Consider the following 20,676-nt stretch of genomic DNA (forward strand, 5'->3'; position numbering starts at 1 on the left):
GACTAATAAGCTAGAGATCAGACAGAATGGCTCACTATGAGCAGCGAAGAGATGTATCTCGGTGTCCAGTAGACTAGCTGGATAGCTTTTCCTGAACAGTCTTTCTGATAATAGGCAAGTCCATTGCAGATGAAAAGTTCATCTAGCTTCATGAGACCCGACTAAATGTTTTGCCAGTTTCTCTCTCACTTATTTTTTTCCGTTCATTCAATATAGGTTTCCACAAATTTTTTGTTGTTTTGTTTGACAGCTCTTATGTGTAACAAATTAATTTATAAAAAAAAATATTGTCTTTTTAAAGCTATTGACTTATCAGAATGCCCTCGTATAAAAATCAAAACTATTTCCATTCTTCAATTTTACTTTTAATTTCCACTGGATTCTTCAAACACACCAAACAATATAATGACAATAACACACTAATGTACGAGTATTTAATTACTCTCATAAGGCAACTGTCATGCGCAAGCACAAGAGACTCCCAAAGTCATAGCCAGACATTTCGTATGCAACACCCGTGCGCATTTGATAACCTCAAAATCTAATTTCCACAATTGATAGCCATAGCCGAATGCAAATCGACGAAGAGAATTCATTGAAATCGAACAATTCTAAATTCAGCAGCGAACAGCGGCGCGACACATGCAAGTTGTCTTCGATACCAATAAATGAAATCAGCGCCGACAACTGCTGCTCACTGCTTTCGTGGATAAGTACGATTGGCATTGGTATTGTTGTTGCGTGAAATTGAAAATTCATTACTTATTATTATCGATTCGACTTGCGACTTCGGAAGCTATAAAAGGCCAACGGCGCAATTGTGGGCGTTTCTTTCTTACTTTCTTCAATGCGGTAACGCGCAGGTGCCACACAATAGTGTCAATCGTCAAGCGGCGAAGGCAGCCGTGAATCAATTCACGCGAAACAATTCAGTGATTTAGTACAGTTAAAAAAGGAATTGCAAAATAAATTGTAATAAAAATGCGAAAATATTATTTAATAATTGCGATTTTTGGCGTTTACTCGACCGCACACCTCGAGGGAGCGCAGGCGCTGAACGCGTTTCGGCCGGCGGTGCCGCCAGCGCCGCGTTGGGGTGCCAATATGCAAATGTTGCGGCGTCACAACAGTATGTGGTAACTATTACACGATATGTTATACAAAATGAATTTCAATTGCAACCAATAATTATTATTTAATAATAAAAATGTTCAATTTAATTGCAATTTTTCCAAAAACAAAAAAAATATTTTTTTGCTCGTGCAGATGCGGCCTTCGAGTTTTGGTCCGAGGATAGTGATACGAATCTCTGGGAGCATTGCGGCCTTTTCGAGGGCGATATTATGTTGCATCGCGAATGGTTGCGCAACGGTTTGTTGCAGGAGAAATTCACTTGGCCCGATGCGACGGTACCGTTTTACATCGACAGCAATGATTTTAGTGAGTATGAACGCAGTGCAGAATGTGTGGTGTATTGAAGTGAAGCAAAAATTAAACAAAAAATTAAAAAAATATTTTGAAATTAAAAAAATATATATAAATAGAAAAACGCATTAATGATGAAAGGGAACTAATGAAATAACCTTAAATAATCAAAACAACAAAAAAAAAAATAAAAATAAATAATAATAAATTAATTGTTGGTGAGTGTTGAAGTGTGGTGGAAAACTATAAAAATCAGCTAAAAACATTAAAGCAAGATATTCACAGCTGTGCAAACGAATTCGCGTAAATGGCAGTGAATGCGCTATAATATCTAAAATAAAAGACTTAAGCGACAAACCTGATTATTTATGCTATGAGTGGTGTTAACGAGTCCCTGGAATACAATCAGTTCAAAAGAATTAGAAAGTTTTGGAATTCTTAATCATTTTTCATTTATTTTCAATGCAAATGTTATTACATTGCGAATACGAGGTGTGTTCAAAAAATAACGGGAATTTTAAAATTTCCAAAATTCATTTTTTTACAAACAATTAACATTTTTCATTTATATTCAATGTAAATATTATTACTTTGCAATTACGAGGTGTGTTCAAAAAATAACGGAATTTCTAAATTTCCCTAATTCAATTTTTTTTTTAATTTTTTTTAATAAACTCATATAAAAACTTACTAAAAATGGTTCAATCAGTGTTTTCGTCTATTTTCAATGCAAATTTTATTACTTTGCGCTTACGAGGTGTATTCAAAAAATAACGGGAATTTCAAAATTTTCAAAATTAATTTTTTTTACAAACAATTAACATTTTTCATTTATTTTCAATGTAAATGTTATTACTTTGCAATTACGAGGTGTGTTCAAAAAATAACGGAATTTCTAAATTTCCCAAATTCAATTTTTTATTTTTTTTATGTTGAATATAATTAACTCATATAAAAACTTACTAAAAATGGTTCATTCAGCTCCAACACTTCATCTAAGAGTGATGCAAATGGATATGCACTTTTTAAGCAGGTTTCCAGATATCGGTACCTCAAAGCTTATAGGTGTATTGAGAATCAACTCGAGCTCCAGAATTCATAGAAAGCGAGTTAATTGAGATGTCAACTTAAAGATCTTGTCCAAGTTAAACCACGCAAAATTTGGGATATTTTTCTCAGTACTGTAGAAAGGAGTTCTTGATGATATTCTTCAGCAGTAATTTTCTCGAAACCCCTTCAAAATCAAAAATTTATTTCCGACGGGACGTATCAATAATCGTGGAGATAGATTGCCTTGGATTATATCAACTAAATAAAATAAATAATAAGTTTCTTATCAAAGCAGAGTGTTACTCGAAGAACTGGGTGACTTCTATGTAAGCTTCAAAGAATAACGATTTAACAATGTATACATTAAAACCCGCATAGCAGTCTTACAACGGTAAGTGTTTGTTAACGGGTTTCCATAATGGGAACAGACCGGATTTTATACAAGAATAGTCAACATGGAAGCATTTCTCAAAAATGAAATGGAGGATATTTAAGTAGAAAGTTTTATTCTACATAACCCCACTTTATGCCACACTGAATTCCTGTTTTCTCCAGATTATTTTACTAATGAATTTCAAATTCCTTTCCTCCTTCCCAACTTCACACAGACCAAACGCAAATGATGACCATTTTGGAGGCCTTCAAAGAGTACCACGAGAAGACTTGCATACGTTTTCGACCCTACGAAAAGGGTGACACCAATTGGATAGTCGTAAAAGGCAATTACACCGGCTGCTGGTCCAGCGTTGGGCGCCGACAAGGCGGACAGGTACGCACATAAACATATACAGTTAATAGAATATATTCCCATCCGTTCACAAAACACAGGTACTTAACCTCAATACACCGCGTTGCGTTTCGCATGGTGTTGTCGTGCACGAACTGCTGCATGCGCTCGGCTTCTACCATCAGCAAAGCTCGACGGAACGCGATGAGTATGTGAAGATCAACTGGGAGAACATACTCGATGGGCATGCGCACAACTTCAACAAATACGCACGCACACACATAACCAACTTCGGCGTCGAGTATGACTATGAGAGTGTAATGCATTACAGTTCGAAGGCGTTCACGAAGAATGGCAAACCGACCATTGAGCCGTTGGTAAGCAGATTTGATTTTCTTCTATAAAAGAGACTTTATTTATGGCAACTTGCACTCTCTTCCTCTAGGATCCCTATGCCTCTCTGGGTCAACGCAGAGGGCTCTCCAAGAAGGATATATCCAAGTTGAATGAAATGTATCAGGAGGACTGCAATGTGGATTATCTATTTAGCTTTGATCGTTTCGGATCGTATTTAGATGAACTCTTGGAGTATTTTCAAAATAGTTTATTTAGTCGAAACCGTCCGGAGGAACGTACAGTTGTAAAAAATTAAATGTGATTTCATACATTTGTCGCGGTTTGAGTTACAAAAATAGAAAAAAAGTTTGTCTTTTTATGAACAAAAAAATATAAAAAAGTAAATATAAGCTTAAATTATAAACTTAAATGTAATTAATCTCATCGGCTGCCGGTGTGGCGGTCATGTTCTTCTGTAGTCTAGTCTTGTATGCATTTATGACCCTTTTATGCATAGAAACTGAAGTGACGCAATTCTTCCAAGGTGCTCTCAGCAATCTGTGTTTAAAAAGATTTGCAATTACAACAAAATTATTAAAAAAAAAACAACAAAAATCCTCACCTCTCTAACTTCTAAATTGTCATCGTCGGCCAGACGTTCGATTGCCTTCTTGAGCTCCGTGCACCAAACACTTTGCAAGCCGCGCAGACTGAAACGCGCCAGCAAACGGAAGAGCATGCACATGCGCATGCGCAACAAATCATCACTGTTGCTGAATAGCGCCAATAGATTCAGCTTACTGCTGAAAATGACGCGCTCAACCAAATCCGCATTCTCCGGCAGTTCGCGCAGTACGCAGGTCAACAGGCCCAAAATGCAATTGGAGATGCGCACCGCATTGGCGTTCTTGAAATCTGTAATTTAATAATGTTTAGTGGTTTACCGTTATTTTTTAATATTTAATAGCACTAACCATGCTGCAGCAGATTGATCAGCAGCTCATTTGCCGCCAATATGGCCACTGCATCGCAGAATTGCGTTAGGAACTGTAGCTTCAGATGCACCAAGTGGCAGATCAGTTCATAGAGACGCGATGTGGTGCATATTTCTTCGTTATTTAGCTCCGCCATTGCACGGACGGCACGTCCGCCATGCGTTTGTGTCAAGGAGGCGCTCGAATCGCCGGTGCCCTTGTGACAGATCAACAATTTGGCAGCGTACATGAGATTTGGCACCAGCTTTACGTCGATATAAACCTGTAAGGCGCAAGGAAATTGTAGAGTTAATAGTTATTGTAAATATTTCATAGAAAATTTGTTTTTTATTTACATTTTGTATCAGCTCAATAACACAGGGTGACTCATCGGCTACAAACGGCAGCGATAGAAGCTGCGCCACGCTATCCACCACTTTCGGTATGGCCTTTAAATTGCGCAGTGGTGCGACTATGATGCTTACCTAAGGATTTTGAGAAAAAAAAATTAAAAGATTAAATGAGATGAAAAAAAAATAAAAAATGTAATGAGATGAAAAAAATTTAAAAGTTATAAAAATATGTTAAAAATATATAATATAAAAAAATTAAAAAAGAAGAAAAAAAATTAAAAAAAATAAAAAAATTAAAAAAAAAATTAATTATAAATTGAAAAAATAAAATTAAAAACAAAAAATAAAAAAAAATACAAAAAAAATTAAAAAATATATAAAAAGTTAAAAAAGTATAATTAAAAATAAGATAAAAAAATTAAAAACAAAAGATTAAAAGGAATTTTAAAAAATTAGATAAAAAACATTAAAAACAAAAAATTAAAAAATAAATTAATAAAAAATATTAAAAAAAAATATCAAAAAAATATGTATTTTAAACATTTTTAAAATTTAATATTTAATACATATTTTTTTAAATTTTTATAGCACCTACCAAATTGTGCTGCTTTAAGGAATCTAATTCACCGTCTAATACTTCTTGCATTGTGCGATTCAAAAACGCCAGCCACTCATCATTTTCAATGGGCGGACTTTGCGACTCATCGCAGGAGTCCCAACCAGGCAGCAGGCAGGGTGGTGAATTTCTAAAAAATAATAAATTACAATACTAACTAAGGCCTCCGATCAAGTAATGAGCCGCTTACTCAGTGCTGCGCTTCTCATCAGCAGATAGCGCCATGCTCTTGCTACACTTTTGTTCCTTCTCTTTGTCGCGATCTTTATCTTTCTCTCTGCGTTCGTTGGTTTTGCGCTGTGCATCCACATCGAAGCTCTGTCCCAAACGCAGCGAAAAATTATCCAAATTTTGACTGAGTTTGCGTTTCTCCAAATCTTTGCTGCGCGCCACTTTTACATTTCCAATCGTATTTGGGGAAGTGTCTGTTGCCTTGGCATTATCGGTGGGTGGAGACTTTTGTTGTGGCTGCTGATTTTGTTGTGTTGGCGAGGAATTTATGTTTTCGGCGTACATAAAATTGTCATTCATATGATTGAGTATCATGTTTGTGTTGCCGCTGACGAAGCAGGTTTGTGAATTGATGGCAGGTGCTGCTACAGCTGCCTCCGTAACAATATTGAAATGTGGCACAAGCACATCACCATTGTGTGCTTTCATATCGCTGACATCCCGGTAGGATTGTTCGGTGAATGGCACCGTTACGGTGTTCTCTTCAACATCCGTTTCGAGATTCTCAATATCACTAGGCGGTATAGCGTTAATACTGTCACGTGACGACGTCAAATTGTCGTTTGTGCAATGCGAAGTGTTCGCCAGATTCATGGAAGCAATACGCTCGGAGATGTCTTCGGCTTTTGAACTGGAACTAATTACAATAATATGATTTAAACGAAATAACTAAATATAAATATAAATAAATAAGTAAATAATTGTGTTACCTTTGTATGCGTGAACTTTTTGTGTGCTTCTGCTTTTGTGGGTTGGTGAACGGCGAATTATTTGCCTTAATGCCGGCTATAAACAGTTTACCCTCCACGAAAGGATGACACAGTATTTGTGTCCAAGATATGCGCAGTGATGGATCCTTCTCCAACAGTCCCTAGAGTTGAATTTGTTAATATCATATCACAAATAAATTATTTTCAATATACACTCACCTGCAAAAGCGAACGACAATCACTGCTCAAAAAGCTTGGCCACTTCACTTCTTCGTGTTTAATCAATTTCACCAAATGTAATATCGATGTTGTGCAGAAAGGCGGCGCACCGGCCATACACTCATACGATATACAGCCAAGCGACCACAAGTCAGCCTGGTGATCATATGGTCGCTCAGCCAACAACTCGGGTGCCATATATAAAGGTGTACCCTTGATGGATGTCAGCACATGCGTACCCATGGTCATATTGCGCGCCAAACCGAAGTCACACAATTTCGCGTGTAAATCCTCATTGAGCAGCACATTCTGCGGTTTGAGATCACGGTGCAATATGCGATTGGAGTGTAGATAGTAAAGTGCTGACACTAAATGGCAAATGAGTCGTTGTGCTTTTTCCTCTGGTAGAGCGCCATGGCGCGACAGGTAGCGATGCAGATCGATTAGTGCAAATTCAGTGACCACAATCAAATCGTTTTTCGTCTCGAACGATTCCAGCATTTCAATGACATTCGTGTGCTTGAGATGCGCTTGTATGTCACATTCTCGACGCAAATTTTTTAGTTCCCTACTGCTCCGACCACGCTGTTACAATATACATACATTTATATTTACTTATTATTACTTATCTCTGCAGATACTATTTTTGTATTTTAACTAACTGTTATTGCTTGAAAATATAAATTACTAACCTTAGATATAACTTTTATGGCCACCACTTGTGCATCTTCTTTGCGTATGGCTTTGTAGACCCGCCCAAAGGATCCTTCTCCTATAAGCGAGCTCACTGTGTAACGATTCATGACTACTATAGTACAATGAATATTTTCAATTATTGCTGCAAATACAACTGCATCTATAAGTGCTGCACATATTTTCACGTACAACTTTACGGCGTTTAATTTTTTGTTTAAATTTTTATGTGAAAATTCCTTTTTCGCATTCAGTACACAACTTCTGTCAGCTATTTGTATATATTTTTTTTGTTTTTTTTTTTGCCAAAGTTTCCTTTATCAGAAAACTGTCAAAATCGTACGGCGAAAGCATATCAAAACAAAACGTTAACTTGTTGCGCTTCGCGTTACGTGATCAGCTGTACCGGCAAATTTATAACGTAAGTGCAGGCTTGCCATTGCTCGAGTGTCTATACTACTTTTAAGAAGTAATTAAATGCAACACTGGCGTCAGATGTATATAAATACAGCAGTTTGTTGACAATGGAGTTCAACTAGTTTTAATTTATCAACAATTCACTAATAGTTAACATTTAGTGCCATTGGCTTGTAAATTGTAATCTCAAGTAAATCTGCAACAATTTATACAATACTATATCAGCTGCACTATACAAAGTAAATATATACTATCAAGTGTTTGTGTTGCTGTAATAATTCAAGTGTTTATTGCATTCTTTAAAGTTAGTTATCAATGAGCGCTTTTCCTGACGTTCAAATTAATTTGTATGAAGTGTTTTATTTTATAGATAAGGCGTTTCTGAAAACTTTCCATATTGAAATATCTCAATATTGTGCGAATAATGTATAACAATTTATCCCTATACAAATAAAATATATAAATACATACAACTTTTAACCTATGGCAGCCAATGTCAAATTTGCTGCACTCGGCAACAAACTTCTACCTAACCAGTCCTTTCTAACGGTTGGATATCGTTGGTGTGAAAAAACTAGTTGTTTAATATATGCTTGTTTTTCTGGTTTTCGATATAAATTATTCTATTAATATAATTGCAACATTACCATAAATTTACAAGTACACTGTTACTCCAACATCCACTCATAAAAGTGAGAAAGTGACACTAATCCATCAATTAAACTATCTACTCCACACCTATCACAAAAGTACACGTATGCTTAAGATACTGAGCTACAAATAAGTGTAATCTAAATCAATATACATATATAAACATTTGTAGTTTATCTCCCACATGAACTATTAAAAAAGGTTTAGAGTAGCTTGTTTATATATAATTCATGTACCATCAGGCACAAACAAATCTATCAAAATATTAAACTATATATAAAGTATAAAAAGATATTAAATTTTCGCGGGAGCTAAGTTTAACATATCAGAAAGAACCACGTATGCCTTCATATACATAATTGCAAGCGTCGAAAGCAGAATATACGATTTATATATAAAACAAATACAATGTAAACTATACACGATTTTGTCATGCTTTATTTGTGTGAAGTGTTTATATACTTATATGTATTTAGTGTAGTGCAAATATCATAGAGATATATGTAGATATTCTATCTTACATGGCGTAGTAGTTCAACTAGAAGCTGTAGTGTATCGCAAACGTTCGAAGTGATAACAATTAGTGTTAAGTGCGGTTGGAAAACTTCCTACTAATAAATTAAACATTTCTCTATTACAGCTATTAAGCAATCATGAGTCTATCTGAAATTTCTTGTAAATTCACTGAAAATACTTTGGATGAGATTATACAGAAAGCCGGTGGCACCAAGCACACTTCCTACAAATTCGGCGAATGTTTCAAGAAGGGCGATTCCTATTTGAGTAGAGTGTACAGACTCTCCGTCTTCGGCGTAAATGAGACCAATGGGTAATTGCTTACACTTAAATAATTAATTGATAAACAAAGTAAATAAAAATTTTATTACAGCTCAACTGTCGAAGTGCACCTAATTTGTAAAGGCATGCCAGATAATGTTGCCCGCCGTAAAGTGTTTCACTCAGCGGTTTTCTTTCGTAATGAAATAAATTTCTATACAAAAGTTGTGCCTGCTTGGGAAGCGTTCCAGGCACGTCGCAAGCCAGCCAATCCCTTTACAGAATACCCAAAATGTTTTGCTTCCTATTGTGATGGTGAAAACGATTTTATTGCACTGGAAAATGTCAATTTCCGTGGTTATAATGCGCCAAATAGGCAGGACTACATATCGCTGGAAGATGCCATATTGACAATGCGCACTTTGGGACGCTTCCATGGTATTTCATTGGCATTCCGTGCCTTGGAGCCCGAAGTTTTTGAGGCAGCCGCAAAGGGTTTAGAGGTGTGCTGTTAAATACATTATTTTTAATCTTTTTAAATAAAAGTATCGTTTTTTTGTAGGAAACATACTATAGTGAAGCGAAGCGTCAATGGTATATCGGTTTTCTCGGTTTGGCCTGCAATGTTGCTAAGGATGCGGTGGAAAAAACTTATTCCGGCACTGAATATGAAACCATAGCTAAAAAATTCTTGCAACCTACGCCATTGTATGATGATCTGATCAAACTGGTTTCGTCGGATTGTATGTAGACTTTTACTAGGAATTTATAATTAAATTTAATAATTATTTCATTCAAAAATATCAGCTCCACTCGCGGCTATTGGACATGGTGATTGCTGGACGCCAAATTTCCTAACACGTTACTCTAAAGACAAGCATCCAGAGGCTATCATAATAATCGATTTCCAATTGGCACGTCGTGCTTCTATCGGCTTAGATATATCATTCTTCATTTACTCCTGCACAAGTGAGGCACTGCGTGAAGCGCATTACGAACAGCTTTTGAAGGAATATCACCAGAGCGCTTGTGCGCTAATCGCCGATTTAGGTGCTGATCCAACGGCAGTTTTTAGTTGGGAAGCTTTCCAGGAAGAAATGCGTCAATTTGCGCGTTTCGGTTGCGGCATGGGCATTGAGTCGTTGCCGATGTCATTGATTGAAGACGACGAAATAGCCGATTTGGATGACATGAAAGAGGATGCGGTGCTCACCGATGTTTGGGACATCAAACCATTTAAAGAGCAGCGGAAGCGCGAACGCATCGCACAGATATTCAAACATGCCATTGATCAGGGCTATATAACAAACTAAGACAGCAAATTGTGTCTGCATTTATGTTTACCATATGTATGAAATAAGTAGCAAAATGTATACATATGTATAGGGCTATCTATGTAGTGCTAAAGTTATACAGGATTAAACGCAATATTTTAAAATTTTATTTTATTTTTTATTGTATAAATTTGAATAAATAACTACAAACACTGTCCCTCGTTCAGCACACACCACTTCGGTATGACCGCGTCGGGTTTAATGCCGCGCGATAGCAGACGTTCGCGATAACGCAAGAAGCGAGTCTGCACCAGCAAGCTCGATAGTTTTGGATTCGCCCACAGTCGTTCAGCCGCAGCGCCAGCGCGTGGCCATATACGTGACTCTGTTTTTGAAAAACAAATTTACCGCTACATTTATTTCATTACATTCACCACACTTACCCACGGAACTCTGATCCACAAACTCGCTCCACATGCACACTTCACCGCCCAACACCAGCGGATGCACTTCCATGCGATTGTCGTAGACCTTCTTCCAACTATGATACTCTGTGCGTCCCCAGAAACCATGATCCAAATACCAGGCATCCTTCGTGGACACGATGATGCGATAGCCCTTCAGCAGCAACTCGTTGTTCAGTGTTTTGTCCGACTCCACCCACGTTTGTATTATGTAACGCTCTTTGGGTAGATACTCCGCAATAATATCGGGGTCTGTCAGATGACTCGACCACAATATTACCGATTTCGGTACGGGATTACGTGCATACTGTCGCTGTGTCACATTGTCCCACGAGTCCAAGTTTTTCTGATGAAATTCTGCCCATAACTTGTAAAAGCTGCGTAAACTCAAATCATAACCCGTGTCACGCATGCGACGCGTGATTTCGTCTGTGCGATTCCAACAGGGTATAAACACCTCATCGCCGCCCATATGAATTGTCTCCTCCGGCGCATTCACTTCGGCGAGATCTTCGTAGATCTCCTTCATTATGGCGTACATATTCTCGTTGAGCGGATTCAATTGTCCACATGGTGGCTCAATGCAATACGAACGCCAGGGCAGTTGATTGACACACACCGCCATGTTACCCAGTCCCGACATGGGTCCCCACTGCCAACCATTGCCAGCATGTGAGGGTCCATCGATTTCGATAATAATGCGTATGCCGCGCAGACGTGCATAACGCACCATATTTTGGGTGTCGACGCGGCTGTATACCAAATCGGGACCATAGGCGCCAAACCTAGTTGTTAGAATTAGAAATTTTCTGTTTTAATATCTCTTTCATTTCATCACTCCTTCTATTATTCCCCTCAATCATCGAGTATTCGTTCAAACACTTACTGCTGTAGTTCGGGAACCCGTGTGATCTCCAGTGGAAAGCTCTGCGTATCGACCACATGCCAGTGCAGCACATTCATCTTCGAGGCAGCCATACCGTCTAGAATGCGGCTGATGAGTCTCAAGGGCATATAATTGCGTGCGGTGTCCAGCAGCAAGCCACGGTGCGAGTAAATAGGTCCATCGCGTACGCGGGCAGTTTTTACCAACAGCAGACCATTACTGTTTTTACAATTCAAACAAAAAAAGAATAATAACTGTAATTCACAGAAAGGTAAGTAAATATTCAAATAAGTCAAACTTACTCTTTGCTGCCCGTCATGAGATTACTGAGCGTCTCCAGCGCATGCCGAGCGCCATAAACCGTTTGCGCCTTCACATCTACAAAAGTCGCCATTTCTATTCAGAACACAAAAAAGAAGTAACAAGAATTTACTTTATTTTGTACCATTGCACATCATCCCTCACCTGTTGTACGCAAACTCAGCTGATAGGTCTCATTCGTGCCCCAGTCCAACACCAAACTATTCGAACTCACTGTAGTCTTCACGTACACCTCCTTGCTCGTCGGCAGCGAACAGTTTCTCACACACTCCTTCAGCATATTACTGACAAAAATGCGATTCGATTCGCGTAAATACTGCGTGGTTGCCGCGTCGGGCGCCACCACATTGAATCTCACTTTCCACGGGTCGAAGCGCACGCGTTCGTTGGATAAATTACAGTCGCCGGTGGGCATTGGCCAGATGGCGCCATATCGGCCGCAAGAGAGGCGACAATCGTTTTGGCTCTCGAAGCGTTTGGCATCGCCGATATTTGCCGCCTGATCGATGACACACAAATCTGTCGAGGTGCAGATCCATTTGGCGCTTTTCGGTAATAGTTTATAGGAAGTAGACAAAATGGTATATTATAAGCTTTGATTGATAATATAAATCAATGGTAATTTCTTTAATCATTTTAACAATTAATTAAGCTAGAGAGCTTAGGCGCGTCAAGACCTCCTTTCAGTTAAAATATGTTTTATAAATACTCGTTCCCCCCCAATCATTAAACAGTATTTTTTCTACTAAAAGTATACCTCGTATTCTAAGGATAGCTTTCTCCTGACTGTATGTGAAATCTGCTTATATCTTGCTTCAGTTCAAATGAGTATGAAATGTAAAATAATTATACGAAAGAAGGCTCTAAAAGGATTACGATTTCAGAGGTCTAATTTTTTGAATAGTTTTAGGAATTCGAATCCATCTGAACATGGATTTTAATTAATTTGTTATGAAGTATAATTAAATTGTTTTGAAAATTGTCTCTCAGATTTTAGAAAATCTCAAAATTCAGAGCTTTGAATATTATTATTTCAATATCATAAATTTTCGATTTTTCGAAATTCATAGATTCATTCTTGGTATTCGAATAATAATAACAAGCAAAAATCAAAGGCTGTTTGGATTTCAAACAATTTTGATTTATTCGAATAGTCACAAAAGGTCATAAACAATGACATATTGTACACAGTATCCAGTATCAGATTCATGCTTATTAGGTATGTTAAAAAAATAACGGGAATTTTCGTTTTTTGAAAAAAAAAGAAGTTTTAATCCTACGCCTTTAAAATTGTTCGCCCGAAATTTTAAAATTCCCGTTATTTTTTTGAAAGCAGCGGGTACACAGGTTCCTTGAATATAAACCACTGGTACAGACTGCAAACTTCACACCAAAGTTCAAATCATATGTTGCCTATTTCTATAGAAATTATATGGCCGGCATTACAATAGACGCAGCATCAACAACAAAAAAGTTAACATTTCAAACCGATCTTTAAATTATTGGAGCGCTTACCTTTCTTCGACTGTCTGTGCTGTCGCAGCCAAGAGCAACACAGCAATGCTCAAGTGCAGGAACTCACTTATTAAGGCCATTTTCGGGTTTAATTATCTTATTAATCATTCGTTGTTTGATTATTTTATTTTTAAACTATTTTCAGAGTTAATTATTTGAGTGAAATGTGTGTAGTGAGTTTGAAAATTTTCATTGATGTTGACCATATACAATACACAGGTTCCTTTAGTAGAACGTGATTGTGGTTTTTAGTATCTCATTCGTGAGTTTAATATCTTCAATGTTGTTAGTACAAAATCGGAATTTAGTATTTATATGCTTGCACGCCTTGCAAAGTTATCGTTCAATTTCGATTTTTTGACGGACGTTACCATACTTGAAATACAGTATTTGTTCATAGTTTTATTCCGATATCTTCATTGGCTCTTCATGGAATTCAAATTGTCTTATATGGGAAGTAGGCGTGGTGGTTAACCGATTTCGCCCATTTTCCACTGGTAACACTTGGGTGTCAAAAATATGTTATGAATTGAATTTCGTTGCAATTGGTCGAGTGGTTCCTGAGATAGGGTTTTAAATATAATTTCATTAAGCAACGAATTTTCATGGAAACAAAACATTCGGATCTAATATAAGAAATTACCGCTTTAAAGCACTTAAGAACCTTCGCTTCTATTGCTGGGCTTTTAATCCCTTTCATAACAATCTAATAGAAATTAAGAGAGTAGTCTATATGTTGTTTAGAGCAACCACTTGGAAGAAAGAATTTTTTCAAAATTTGTTTTTCTTTTAAAGTTTGATAAAATATCTTCGAAACCCACGCCCATTCTTCAAGCGCATATCACTTTTTATTCAAGTAAAAATACATAAAAGTATGTTTTTTTTTTGCAAGACTTGTTCTCTAACCGAACTGCACTTCTCGCTCGCTGGTCTCACAATGCAGTTTGCAATCCGTGCCAAATCACTTCACAGTAGTTAATCAGACATGCACCAATACATTTGTATACAATTATCACATGTTCTACTTCGATTTAACACTTTTCACAATTACCTGACAGAACAACAAACGAACAACTCACACATTTCTTTACATCTCCATTCAACTTTATAAACTAGTACCAAGAATAACTGTTAACGAACTATACACAATAAATTGATATTTGTACAAGTATTTGCATTACTAATTCATTAATGCATGCCAACGGCCCTTCGGCTCATTAATTAGCAATTAGAGCGCCCGAACAAGCAATCACTCGCTAGATTCGCTGTGGCGTAGGCCGTTATTCGCACGATCACGGACACACAACGTTAAAATTCGAAGTCTCTTATTGCGCGCGATCATGGGCTTCCATGCAATTGGAAACGCTGCAGAAACCCAACTAAACGCTTTCGATTGCACGCTTTAAGTCTAGCTCACGCGACCAGCGATTTTGTGAATACAGATATAATTGTAAGTATGTAGTCATGTAAAGCGTATTTAACCAGGCAACGAAAACGAAGGAGAATCGGCATGTGGTCTGCGGATTGACTACCTACGTACTAGTTCAGGCCGAGGTTTTTAGATTGGAAGCGATTTTATTACATAACTCTTCAAGACTGTTATCCATTTTGCTTGATCTTCAAGCTAGAGACTGTCTGGTACTGAACGAGCGAAGACTGCCTCCTCAGGTCTTAGATAAAAAATCGATTCTGTTCCTTACAAGTTTTCTTTATGGAAAGCAAAGAAGTATATAAATCAAAAGGATCCCAAGAACACAAAAGATATTGAGAGACATAGTATTATGAACCGAAGAAATGAGTTCTCTCTTGTTCCACTAAAACTTCTTCGCAATAGAATAATCCTGCGAATTTATATAATCCACTCTCTTTGGATTCCGTCCATTTAGCTAGCACCGCAATAGTACTATCCTGTGTCAGTATCAGTTCAAAGTCTACAAAATCTACCATTAGGTACAGTAATATTTACATGTGCATATATTAAAGGGGACCAAACGTTGCGGGATAAACCCTGTTGGTGGCACAATTTAGACGGGGGGAGAGGCATGCCATTAAAAGACTCAATAAAATGTGTACCGCATTGTTGTGGAGCATTGGTGTTGGCGGCCGGCATAACGTTGGACTTTTTGCCACTTAAGGGAACAAAGAGAAAACTGTAAATACAATTAGGTATGGTGCAAAACGGTGTACGCATTGGACTAGTATAAATAAATTAAAGAATAATTATTACAATGTTGATCCACAATATATCAGCTGTTCCATTTACTTATTATTGGTTTTGAGAGAGGACAGCAGAAGTGCTTAGAGAGCGCTAAAGTTGAGAGCGTAAAAGTTAAAAGTAATTGAGTTTAGAGAAATCAAGATATCAAAAACGGAAGTTTATTAGAATCAAGAAGTAGTATTTCACGGGAGAAATCTGTTTAGATACTAGGATAGCGAGAAATGGGTTTTTGCGGACTTTTTCACATATTCCGAATTTAAGAAGAAGTATGTACTTACCGCGGCGAACCAGCACGATTTCTAATAAAAGCAATCCCAAACAAACTGGAAAGAAATTGCATAAATTTACTTAAGTGTGTTATGAAGAAGCAAGTTTTCCAAAAAAATGTTTTGGTATGATCTACAAAATTACAGGAAATGTATGAACCAAAGACTCAAATGAGAAAAAATGACATATCTACAGACCCAGCAAAAGCTAATATAAATTTCGTAGTGGTTATAATTAAACTTATTAAAGCTACAAATCCTCGATTTTCAATAGAACCCAGACAGATCCGAGTGAACTCTAAACCAAGCTCATAGCGATATCCGTTTGTTAAAAGCTCACACCTCGTTGCTTGTTAGTGAATTCTTGGCCAAAAACCAAAACTGTAACGATGGCCCAGCCTCCATATTTACCAGACATGATTCCGTATGACTTTTCTCTTTTCCAAAAATCAAGAGAATCTTTTTACAAGCATACGAGAAATCGCTGGAAGAACCAAAGACTATACCAAAAATCTAGTTTGAGAAGCGTTTCGACGATTGGAAGAAACGCTAACATAAGTGCAAAATATTGAATAAGGGCTATTTTAAAGGCGAGAAGATTAATGAAGACGAATGAATAAATATTTTTTTTTTTTTCAAAAAACGAAAATTCCCGTTATTTTTGAACACACCTGGTATGATAGGCAAATAATTATTGAAATACTTAGGTTTGTTGATCAAAAATACCGTTATATTTTTTTTTATATTTTGCATTCAATCGATCCACTTTTTGTTGCATATTGTCCCACTGTGCAACATATCGTGAAAATTTGCATTCACTAAAAAGTGTCAATATCAATAACTGTTACTTTCGCTACGCCAATATGCAAATACGTCGGTGCGTACTCACTCCGGTAAGTACGCGTTCAGCGGTATTTGCATCGCCTGGCCGATCGTCGCAGCTGGTTAGCTGGTTGTGCCAACTCCAACCGGTGTATTTACATATCGCTTACACTTGGCAATGGCCCCCCTTGGCAAGCACCACCATATTTACATATATACGCACGAATATGTGCGTGAATAGTGCGAATATGCAAATAAAGTCCAACTGATCGGTAAACACATAAAATGAACATATTAGTGTGTGAGTCGCAAGCCAATTGCATGGGGTACGGGTATCTATTAAATATACTCGCAAGAGCTAATTAACCCATAGAAAGTGTGGATACGAAGCCACCAAGTGCTTTTACCATTTTAGTGCGCTTATCAGCAAATTAACTTGTTGAGATCCAATTACCGTGTTAAGAGTGGCAATTAACCACGTAGTTTGGGTGGGGTGATTTAATGATTTTCGGTTTAGTTTTGATAAGAGTAGGGAGGAATTTGCTTTACAAAACCGGTGGTGGCATATTTTGCTTGAAGTGGTACTTACCGAATTGATTTGACTTCATAACTTCTAAATTGTTACCAATTTTTGGAGATCACACTTAAAACGGTCTCTTGTGTGCTTTAAATCACGCGGAAATCGTTAAAGAACTCGTAAAAAAATTATTTCAAACAAAAACAAAAATAAATTTTATTTTGAAAAATTCAAAGCTTTGTGAGAAGTTTTATTAAGTTTTATAGCGTCTGACTTTGTTACACGATTTATGAAATCTATAAGTGTAATATCATATTTTTTGTTCGCCTCCATACGAATATAAGGACCCCTTTAAAATTGTTCCTTGATAGAAAATTTTAAATTTTGTATTATGTCCTGGTCGAAAAGTTCGATTTATGAAATTTGATTTCTAAACGCTATTGCCAATTCAAAAGTTCGAGTTATGGAGATCTTCGAGTTATAGAAGTTCGAGTTATGCAAGCTCCACTGTATATAAATTTCATAACTGTTGGACGTTTGACTCTTGAGATATAACATTATATCAGCGAAAGTGATGATCACAGTAAGCAAAATGGACTGTTACTGACGAAACCGTCAAAATATCCAGAAATAATTTTAGATAATCATAAAATGATGTTAAACGAAATAAATATCTTAAGTCAGCAAAGGATCGTATGTGATATCGATATGCCAATGCTTTGTACAAAGTAGGTTCCCGACAAAAATGCCTCGAACTGCATCTCCATCTATCGTATTCACTCGATTTGGTCTGCAACGAGTTTTTCTTGTTCTAAAACTCCAAGGAAATGCTCGCTGAAAGATATTTTGAAGCAAATAATTTATGATTACCATAGATATTTCAAAGACTTCGCTACAATAGATCTAGTTGAAGGCATGGGAAGAATTTTGATCAGTTTAAAGAGTTATGTGATATTTCTGGTAAAACAACTGGAGGGTGTGGCTTAAAACCGATAAAAGACTTGTAACTAGATCTAGTTTACAGCTAAAACTTTCTTCTTATTCTCTTTCTCGATTTATAAGAAAGCTTCCAGCAATAGGAATCTTCGATCACAAAAACAAATTAACTCAAGATATGGAATAGCACTTTTACTATCACACAACTTTTGCTATAATATTCAACGATAAACAGATCCTTCGGTTTTATGAGTCCAAAAGTTGCAGTTACATCTCGTTATATATATACTATGAATACGTACATACATCTATGATTAGAGGCAATACAGATCACGTCGATATAAATATATTATGTATGCCAGTAAATGGTAAATACGTTTCTTATCGCTATTGAAAATGAGTTTCCGCGCACATTTTTTGTGATTATGAGCATATAAATAGAATTTAATGAAAACACATGTCAGCCGGTCAGTCTATTGTTATCGAATGAACTGCGAAATGATGATCTCAAACAGTGTATATGTACATACATATAAAATTATGTGTGTTTGTGTTTGCAATAGTAAAAAATCAAGAAAACATACGCTGGACACATCCAGAAGAAAACAATAAAATATGTGAGATTAATTCCGTCTTCGAAGTCCACGAACTCATTATTTTTTTTCGCTTAAGTAAATACTTAAGCCACACCAATAGACACACATGCGTGCGCTTGCCAGCCATTTGATTGCATTGCATTGCATTATTCACTCCGTTTTCTATTGCATTGTGCGCCTTCGCCAAGTGTGAGTTATTAAACTCACACACTCACACTCGCATATGCATTCACATGTGCGATTAAATAGTGAGCGGCGAGTGAGTGAGGGTCTGCAGAAGACCTATTACATTTTATATGATAATTAAAAATATTCACTATTATCTTTGGCTGTGAGGATGTGAGCAAAATAATAAAAACGATAAAGAATATGCTGACAGTTGGTGTAATTAGGACAACGCAATCCAAAGTCTATTAACAAATGGAAAATTACGACAATTTTGAGGAAGTCACAGCCCATTTTTTTAATGAAATGTTAAGCATGAGAAATAAGAGTTTATGTTACAAGTTGATCTATATAGGCTTTCCGCTTGCAATCTTGATTTAATGAACAAGTAAGAAAGGGCTAAGTTCGTGTGTAACCGAACATTTTATACTCTCGCAATTTATTTATTTAACTTTATTTATATTAATAATACACAATGTGACCCACATATTCGTCATATATATTGTATAAAATCCATTGAAAGTTCGAAACCCTAATATTAGGTTAGAAGCACCGAGGTCCTCGTGTTCTATATATGGGGCCTTGAAAACCTATGGTCCGATTTCGGCGATTTTTAGAATGGGGCTGCTACACTATAAACATAGTATTTGTGCAAAGCTCTGCACCGATATCTTCACTAGTGCTTATTTTATATATTGTAAAGTAAACGATTCAGATCGTCTTCAAAGTTCTGGTATATAGGAAGTAGGCGCGGTTGTGAAGCGATTTGGCCTATTTTCACAACATATCATTGGGATGTAAGGAAACTATTACAAACCAAGTTTCATCGAAATCGGTCGAGTAGTTCCTGAGATATGGTTTTTGACCCATAAGTGGGCGACGCCACGCCCATTTTCCATTTTGTAAAAAAATCTGAGTGCAGCTTTCATCTGCCATTTCTTATGTTTAGTTTAGTCTTAGTGATCTGACGTTTTTCGTTAGTGAGTTAACCCACTTTTAGTAATTTTCAACCTAACCTTTGTATGGGAGGGGGGCGTGGTTTTTATCCGATTTCTGTCACTTTTGGACTGTATAAGGAAATGGCTAAAAAAAAACGACTGCAGAAAGTTTTGTTTGAAATAGCTCTATTGATTTGCGAGATATATACAAAAAACCGATTTGGGGACAGGGCCACGCCCACTGCCCCAAAAAAATTACATCCAAATATGCCCCTTCATAGTGCGATTCTTCATACCAAATTTTGCCATTTTGTGGGCGTGGCAGTGGTCCGATTGCTCATTTTCGAAAGCAACCTTCCTATGGTGCCAAGAAATAAGTGTCCCAAGTTTCATCAAGATATTTTAATTTTTACTCAAGTTACAGCTTGCACAGACGGATGGACGGACAGACAGGCATTCTAATTTGAACTCCACTGTTCACCCTGATCACTTTGGTACATATAACCCTATATCTAACTCGTTTAGTTTTGGGTGTTACAAACAACCGTTATGTGAACAAAACTATATAAAAATATGGAT

At 36.9% G+C, this 20,676-nt stretch overlaps 4 protein-coding genes across 11 annotated transcripts; 2 read left to right on the plus strand and 2 right to left on the minus strand.

Moving 5' to 3' along the window:
- Positions 1-238: 238 nt before the first annotated feature.
- LOC105211804 (hatching enzyme 1.2) lies at positions 239-3,900 on the plus strand. Its single transcript, XM_011183435.3, has 5 exons — positions 239-1,129; positions 1,267-1,440; positions 3,084-3,244; positions 3,304-3,579; positions 3,648-3,900. Exons 1-5 carry the CDS (start codon positions 982-984, stop codon positions 3,852-3,854), a joined length of 966 nt encoding a protein of 321 aa, XP_011181737.1. The 5' UTR covers positions 239-981; the 3' UTR covers positions 3,855-3,900.
- Positions 3,792-7,699, minus strand: LOC105211803 (serine/threonine-protein kinase fused). The gene is made up of 9 exons (XM_011183434.3): positions 7,334-7,699; positions 6,642-7,226; positions 6,423-6,583; positions 5,672-6,349; positions 5,461-5,611; positions 4,869-4,997; positions 4,513-4,795; positions 4,161-4,453; positions 3,792-4,096 (listed from the first exon to the last, which is right to left on the minus strand). The coding sequence occupies exons 1-9, from the start codon at positions 7,442-7,444 to the stop codon at positions 4,046-4,048; spliced, it is 2,442 nt and encodes an 813-aa protein (XP_011181736.1). The 5' UTR covers positions 7,445-7,699; the 3' UTR covers positions 3,792-4,045.
- A 130-nt stretch (positions 7,700-7,829) lies between these two features.
- Positions 7,830-10,622, plus strand: LOC105211807 (uncharacterized). 2 transcript variants are annotated; one of them, XM_011183443.3, is made up of 5 exons: positions 7,830-7,990; positions 9,043-9,231; positions 9,292-9,682; positions 9,742-9,922; positions 9,987-10,622. In XM_011183443.3, the coding sequence occupies exons 2-5, from the start codon at positions 9,056-9,058 to the stop codon at positions 10,490-10,492; spliced, it is 1,254 nt and encodes a 417-aa protein (XP_011181745.1). In that variant the 5' UTR covers positions 7,830-7,990; positions 9,043-9,055; the 3' UTR covers positions 10,493-10,622. The 2 variants fall into 2 exon arrangements, with proteins under 2 accessions (XP_011181745.1, XP_054086826.1); XM_054230851.1 differs by lacking the exon at positions 7,830-7,990 and adding an exon at positions 8,315-8,443.
- On the minus strand, positions 10,598-15,033 carry LOC105211805 (chitooligosaccharidolytic beta-N-acetylglucosaminidase). Of its 7 annotated transcripts, XM_054230847.1 has the most exons (8): positions 14,691-15,033; positions 14,283-14,345; positions 13,640-14,199; positions 12,269-12,669; positions 12,106-12,199; positions 11,804-12,022; positions 10,897-11,702; positions 10,598-10,838 (listed from the first exon to the last, which is right to left on the minus strand). In XM_054230847.1, exons 3-8 carry the CDS (start codon positions 13,717-13,719, stop codon positions 10,657-10,659), a joined length of 1,782 nt encoding a protein of 593 aa, XP_054086822.1. In that variant the 5' UTR covers positions 13,720-14,199; positions 14,283-14,345; positions 14,691-15,033; the 3' UTR covers positions 10,598-10,656. The 7 variants fall into 7 exon arrangements, with proteins under 7 accessions (XP_054086822.1, XP_054086825.1, XP_054086824.1 ...); XM_054230850.1 differs by lacking the exon at positions 14,283-14,345 and having other exon boundaries at positions 14,821-15,033; XM_054230849.1 differs by lacking the exon at positions 14,283-14,345 and having other exon boundaries at positions 14,721-15,033.
- Between the last annotated feature and the right edge of the window lie 5,643 nt (positions 15,034-20,676).

This window comes from Zeugodacus cucurbitae, chromosome 5, assembly GCF_028554725.1.
Source record: "Zeugodacus cucurbitae isolate PBARC_wt_2022May chromosome 5, idZeuCucr1.2, whole genome shotgun sequence".
NCBI lineage: Eukaryota > Metazoa > Arthropoda > Insecta > Diptera > Tephritidae > Zeugodacus > Zeugodacus cucurbitae.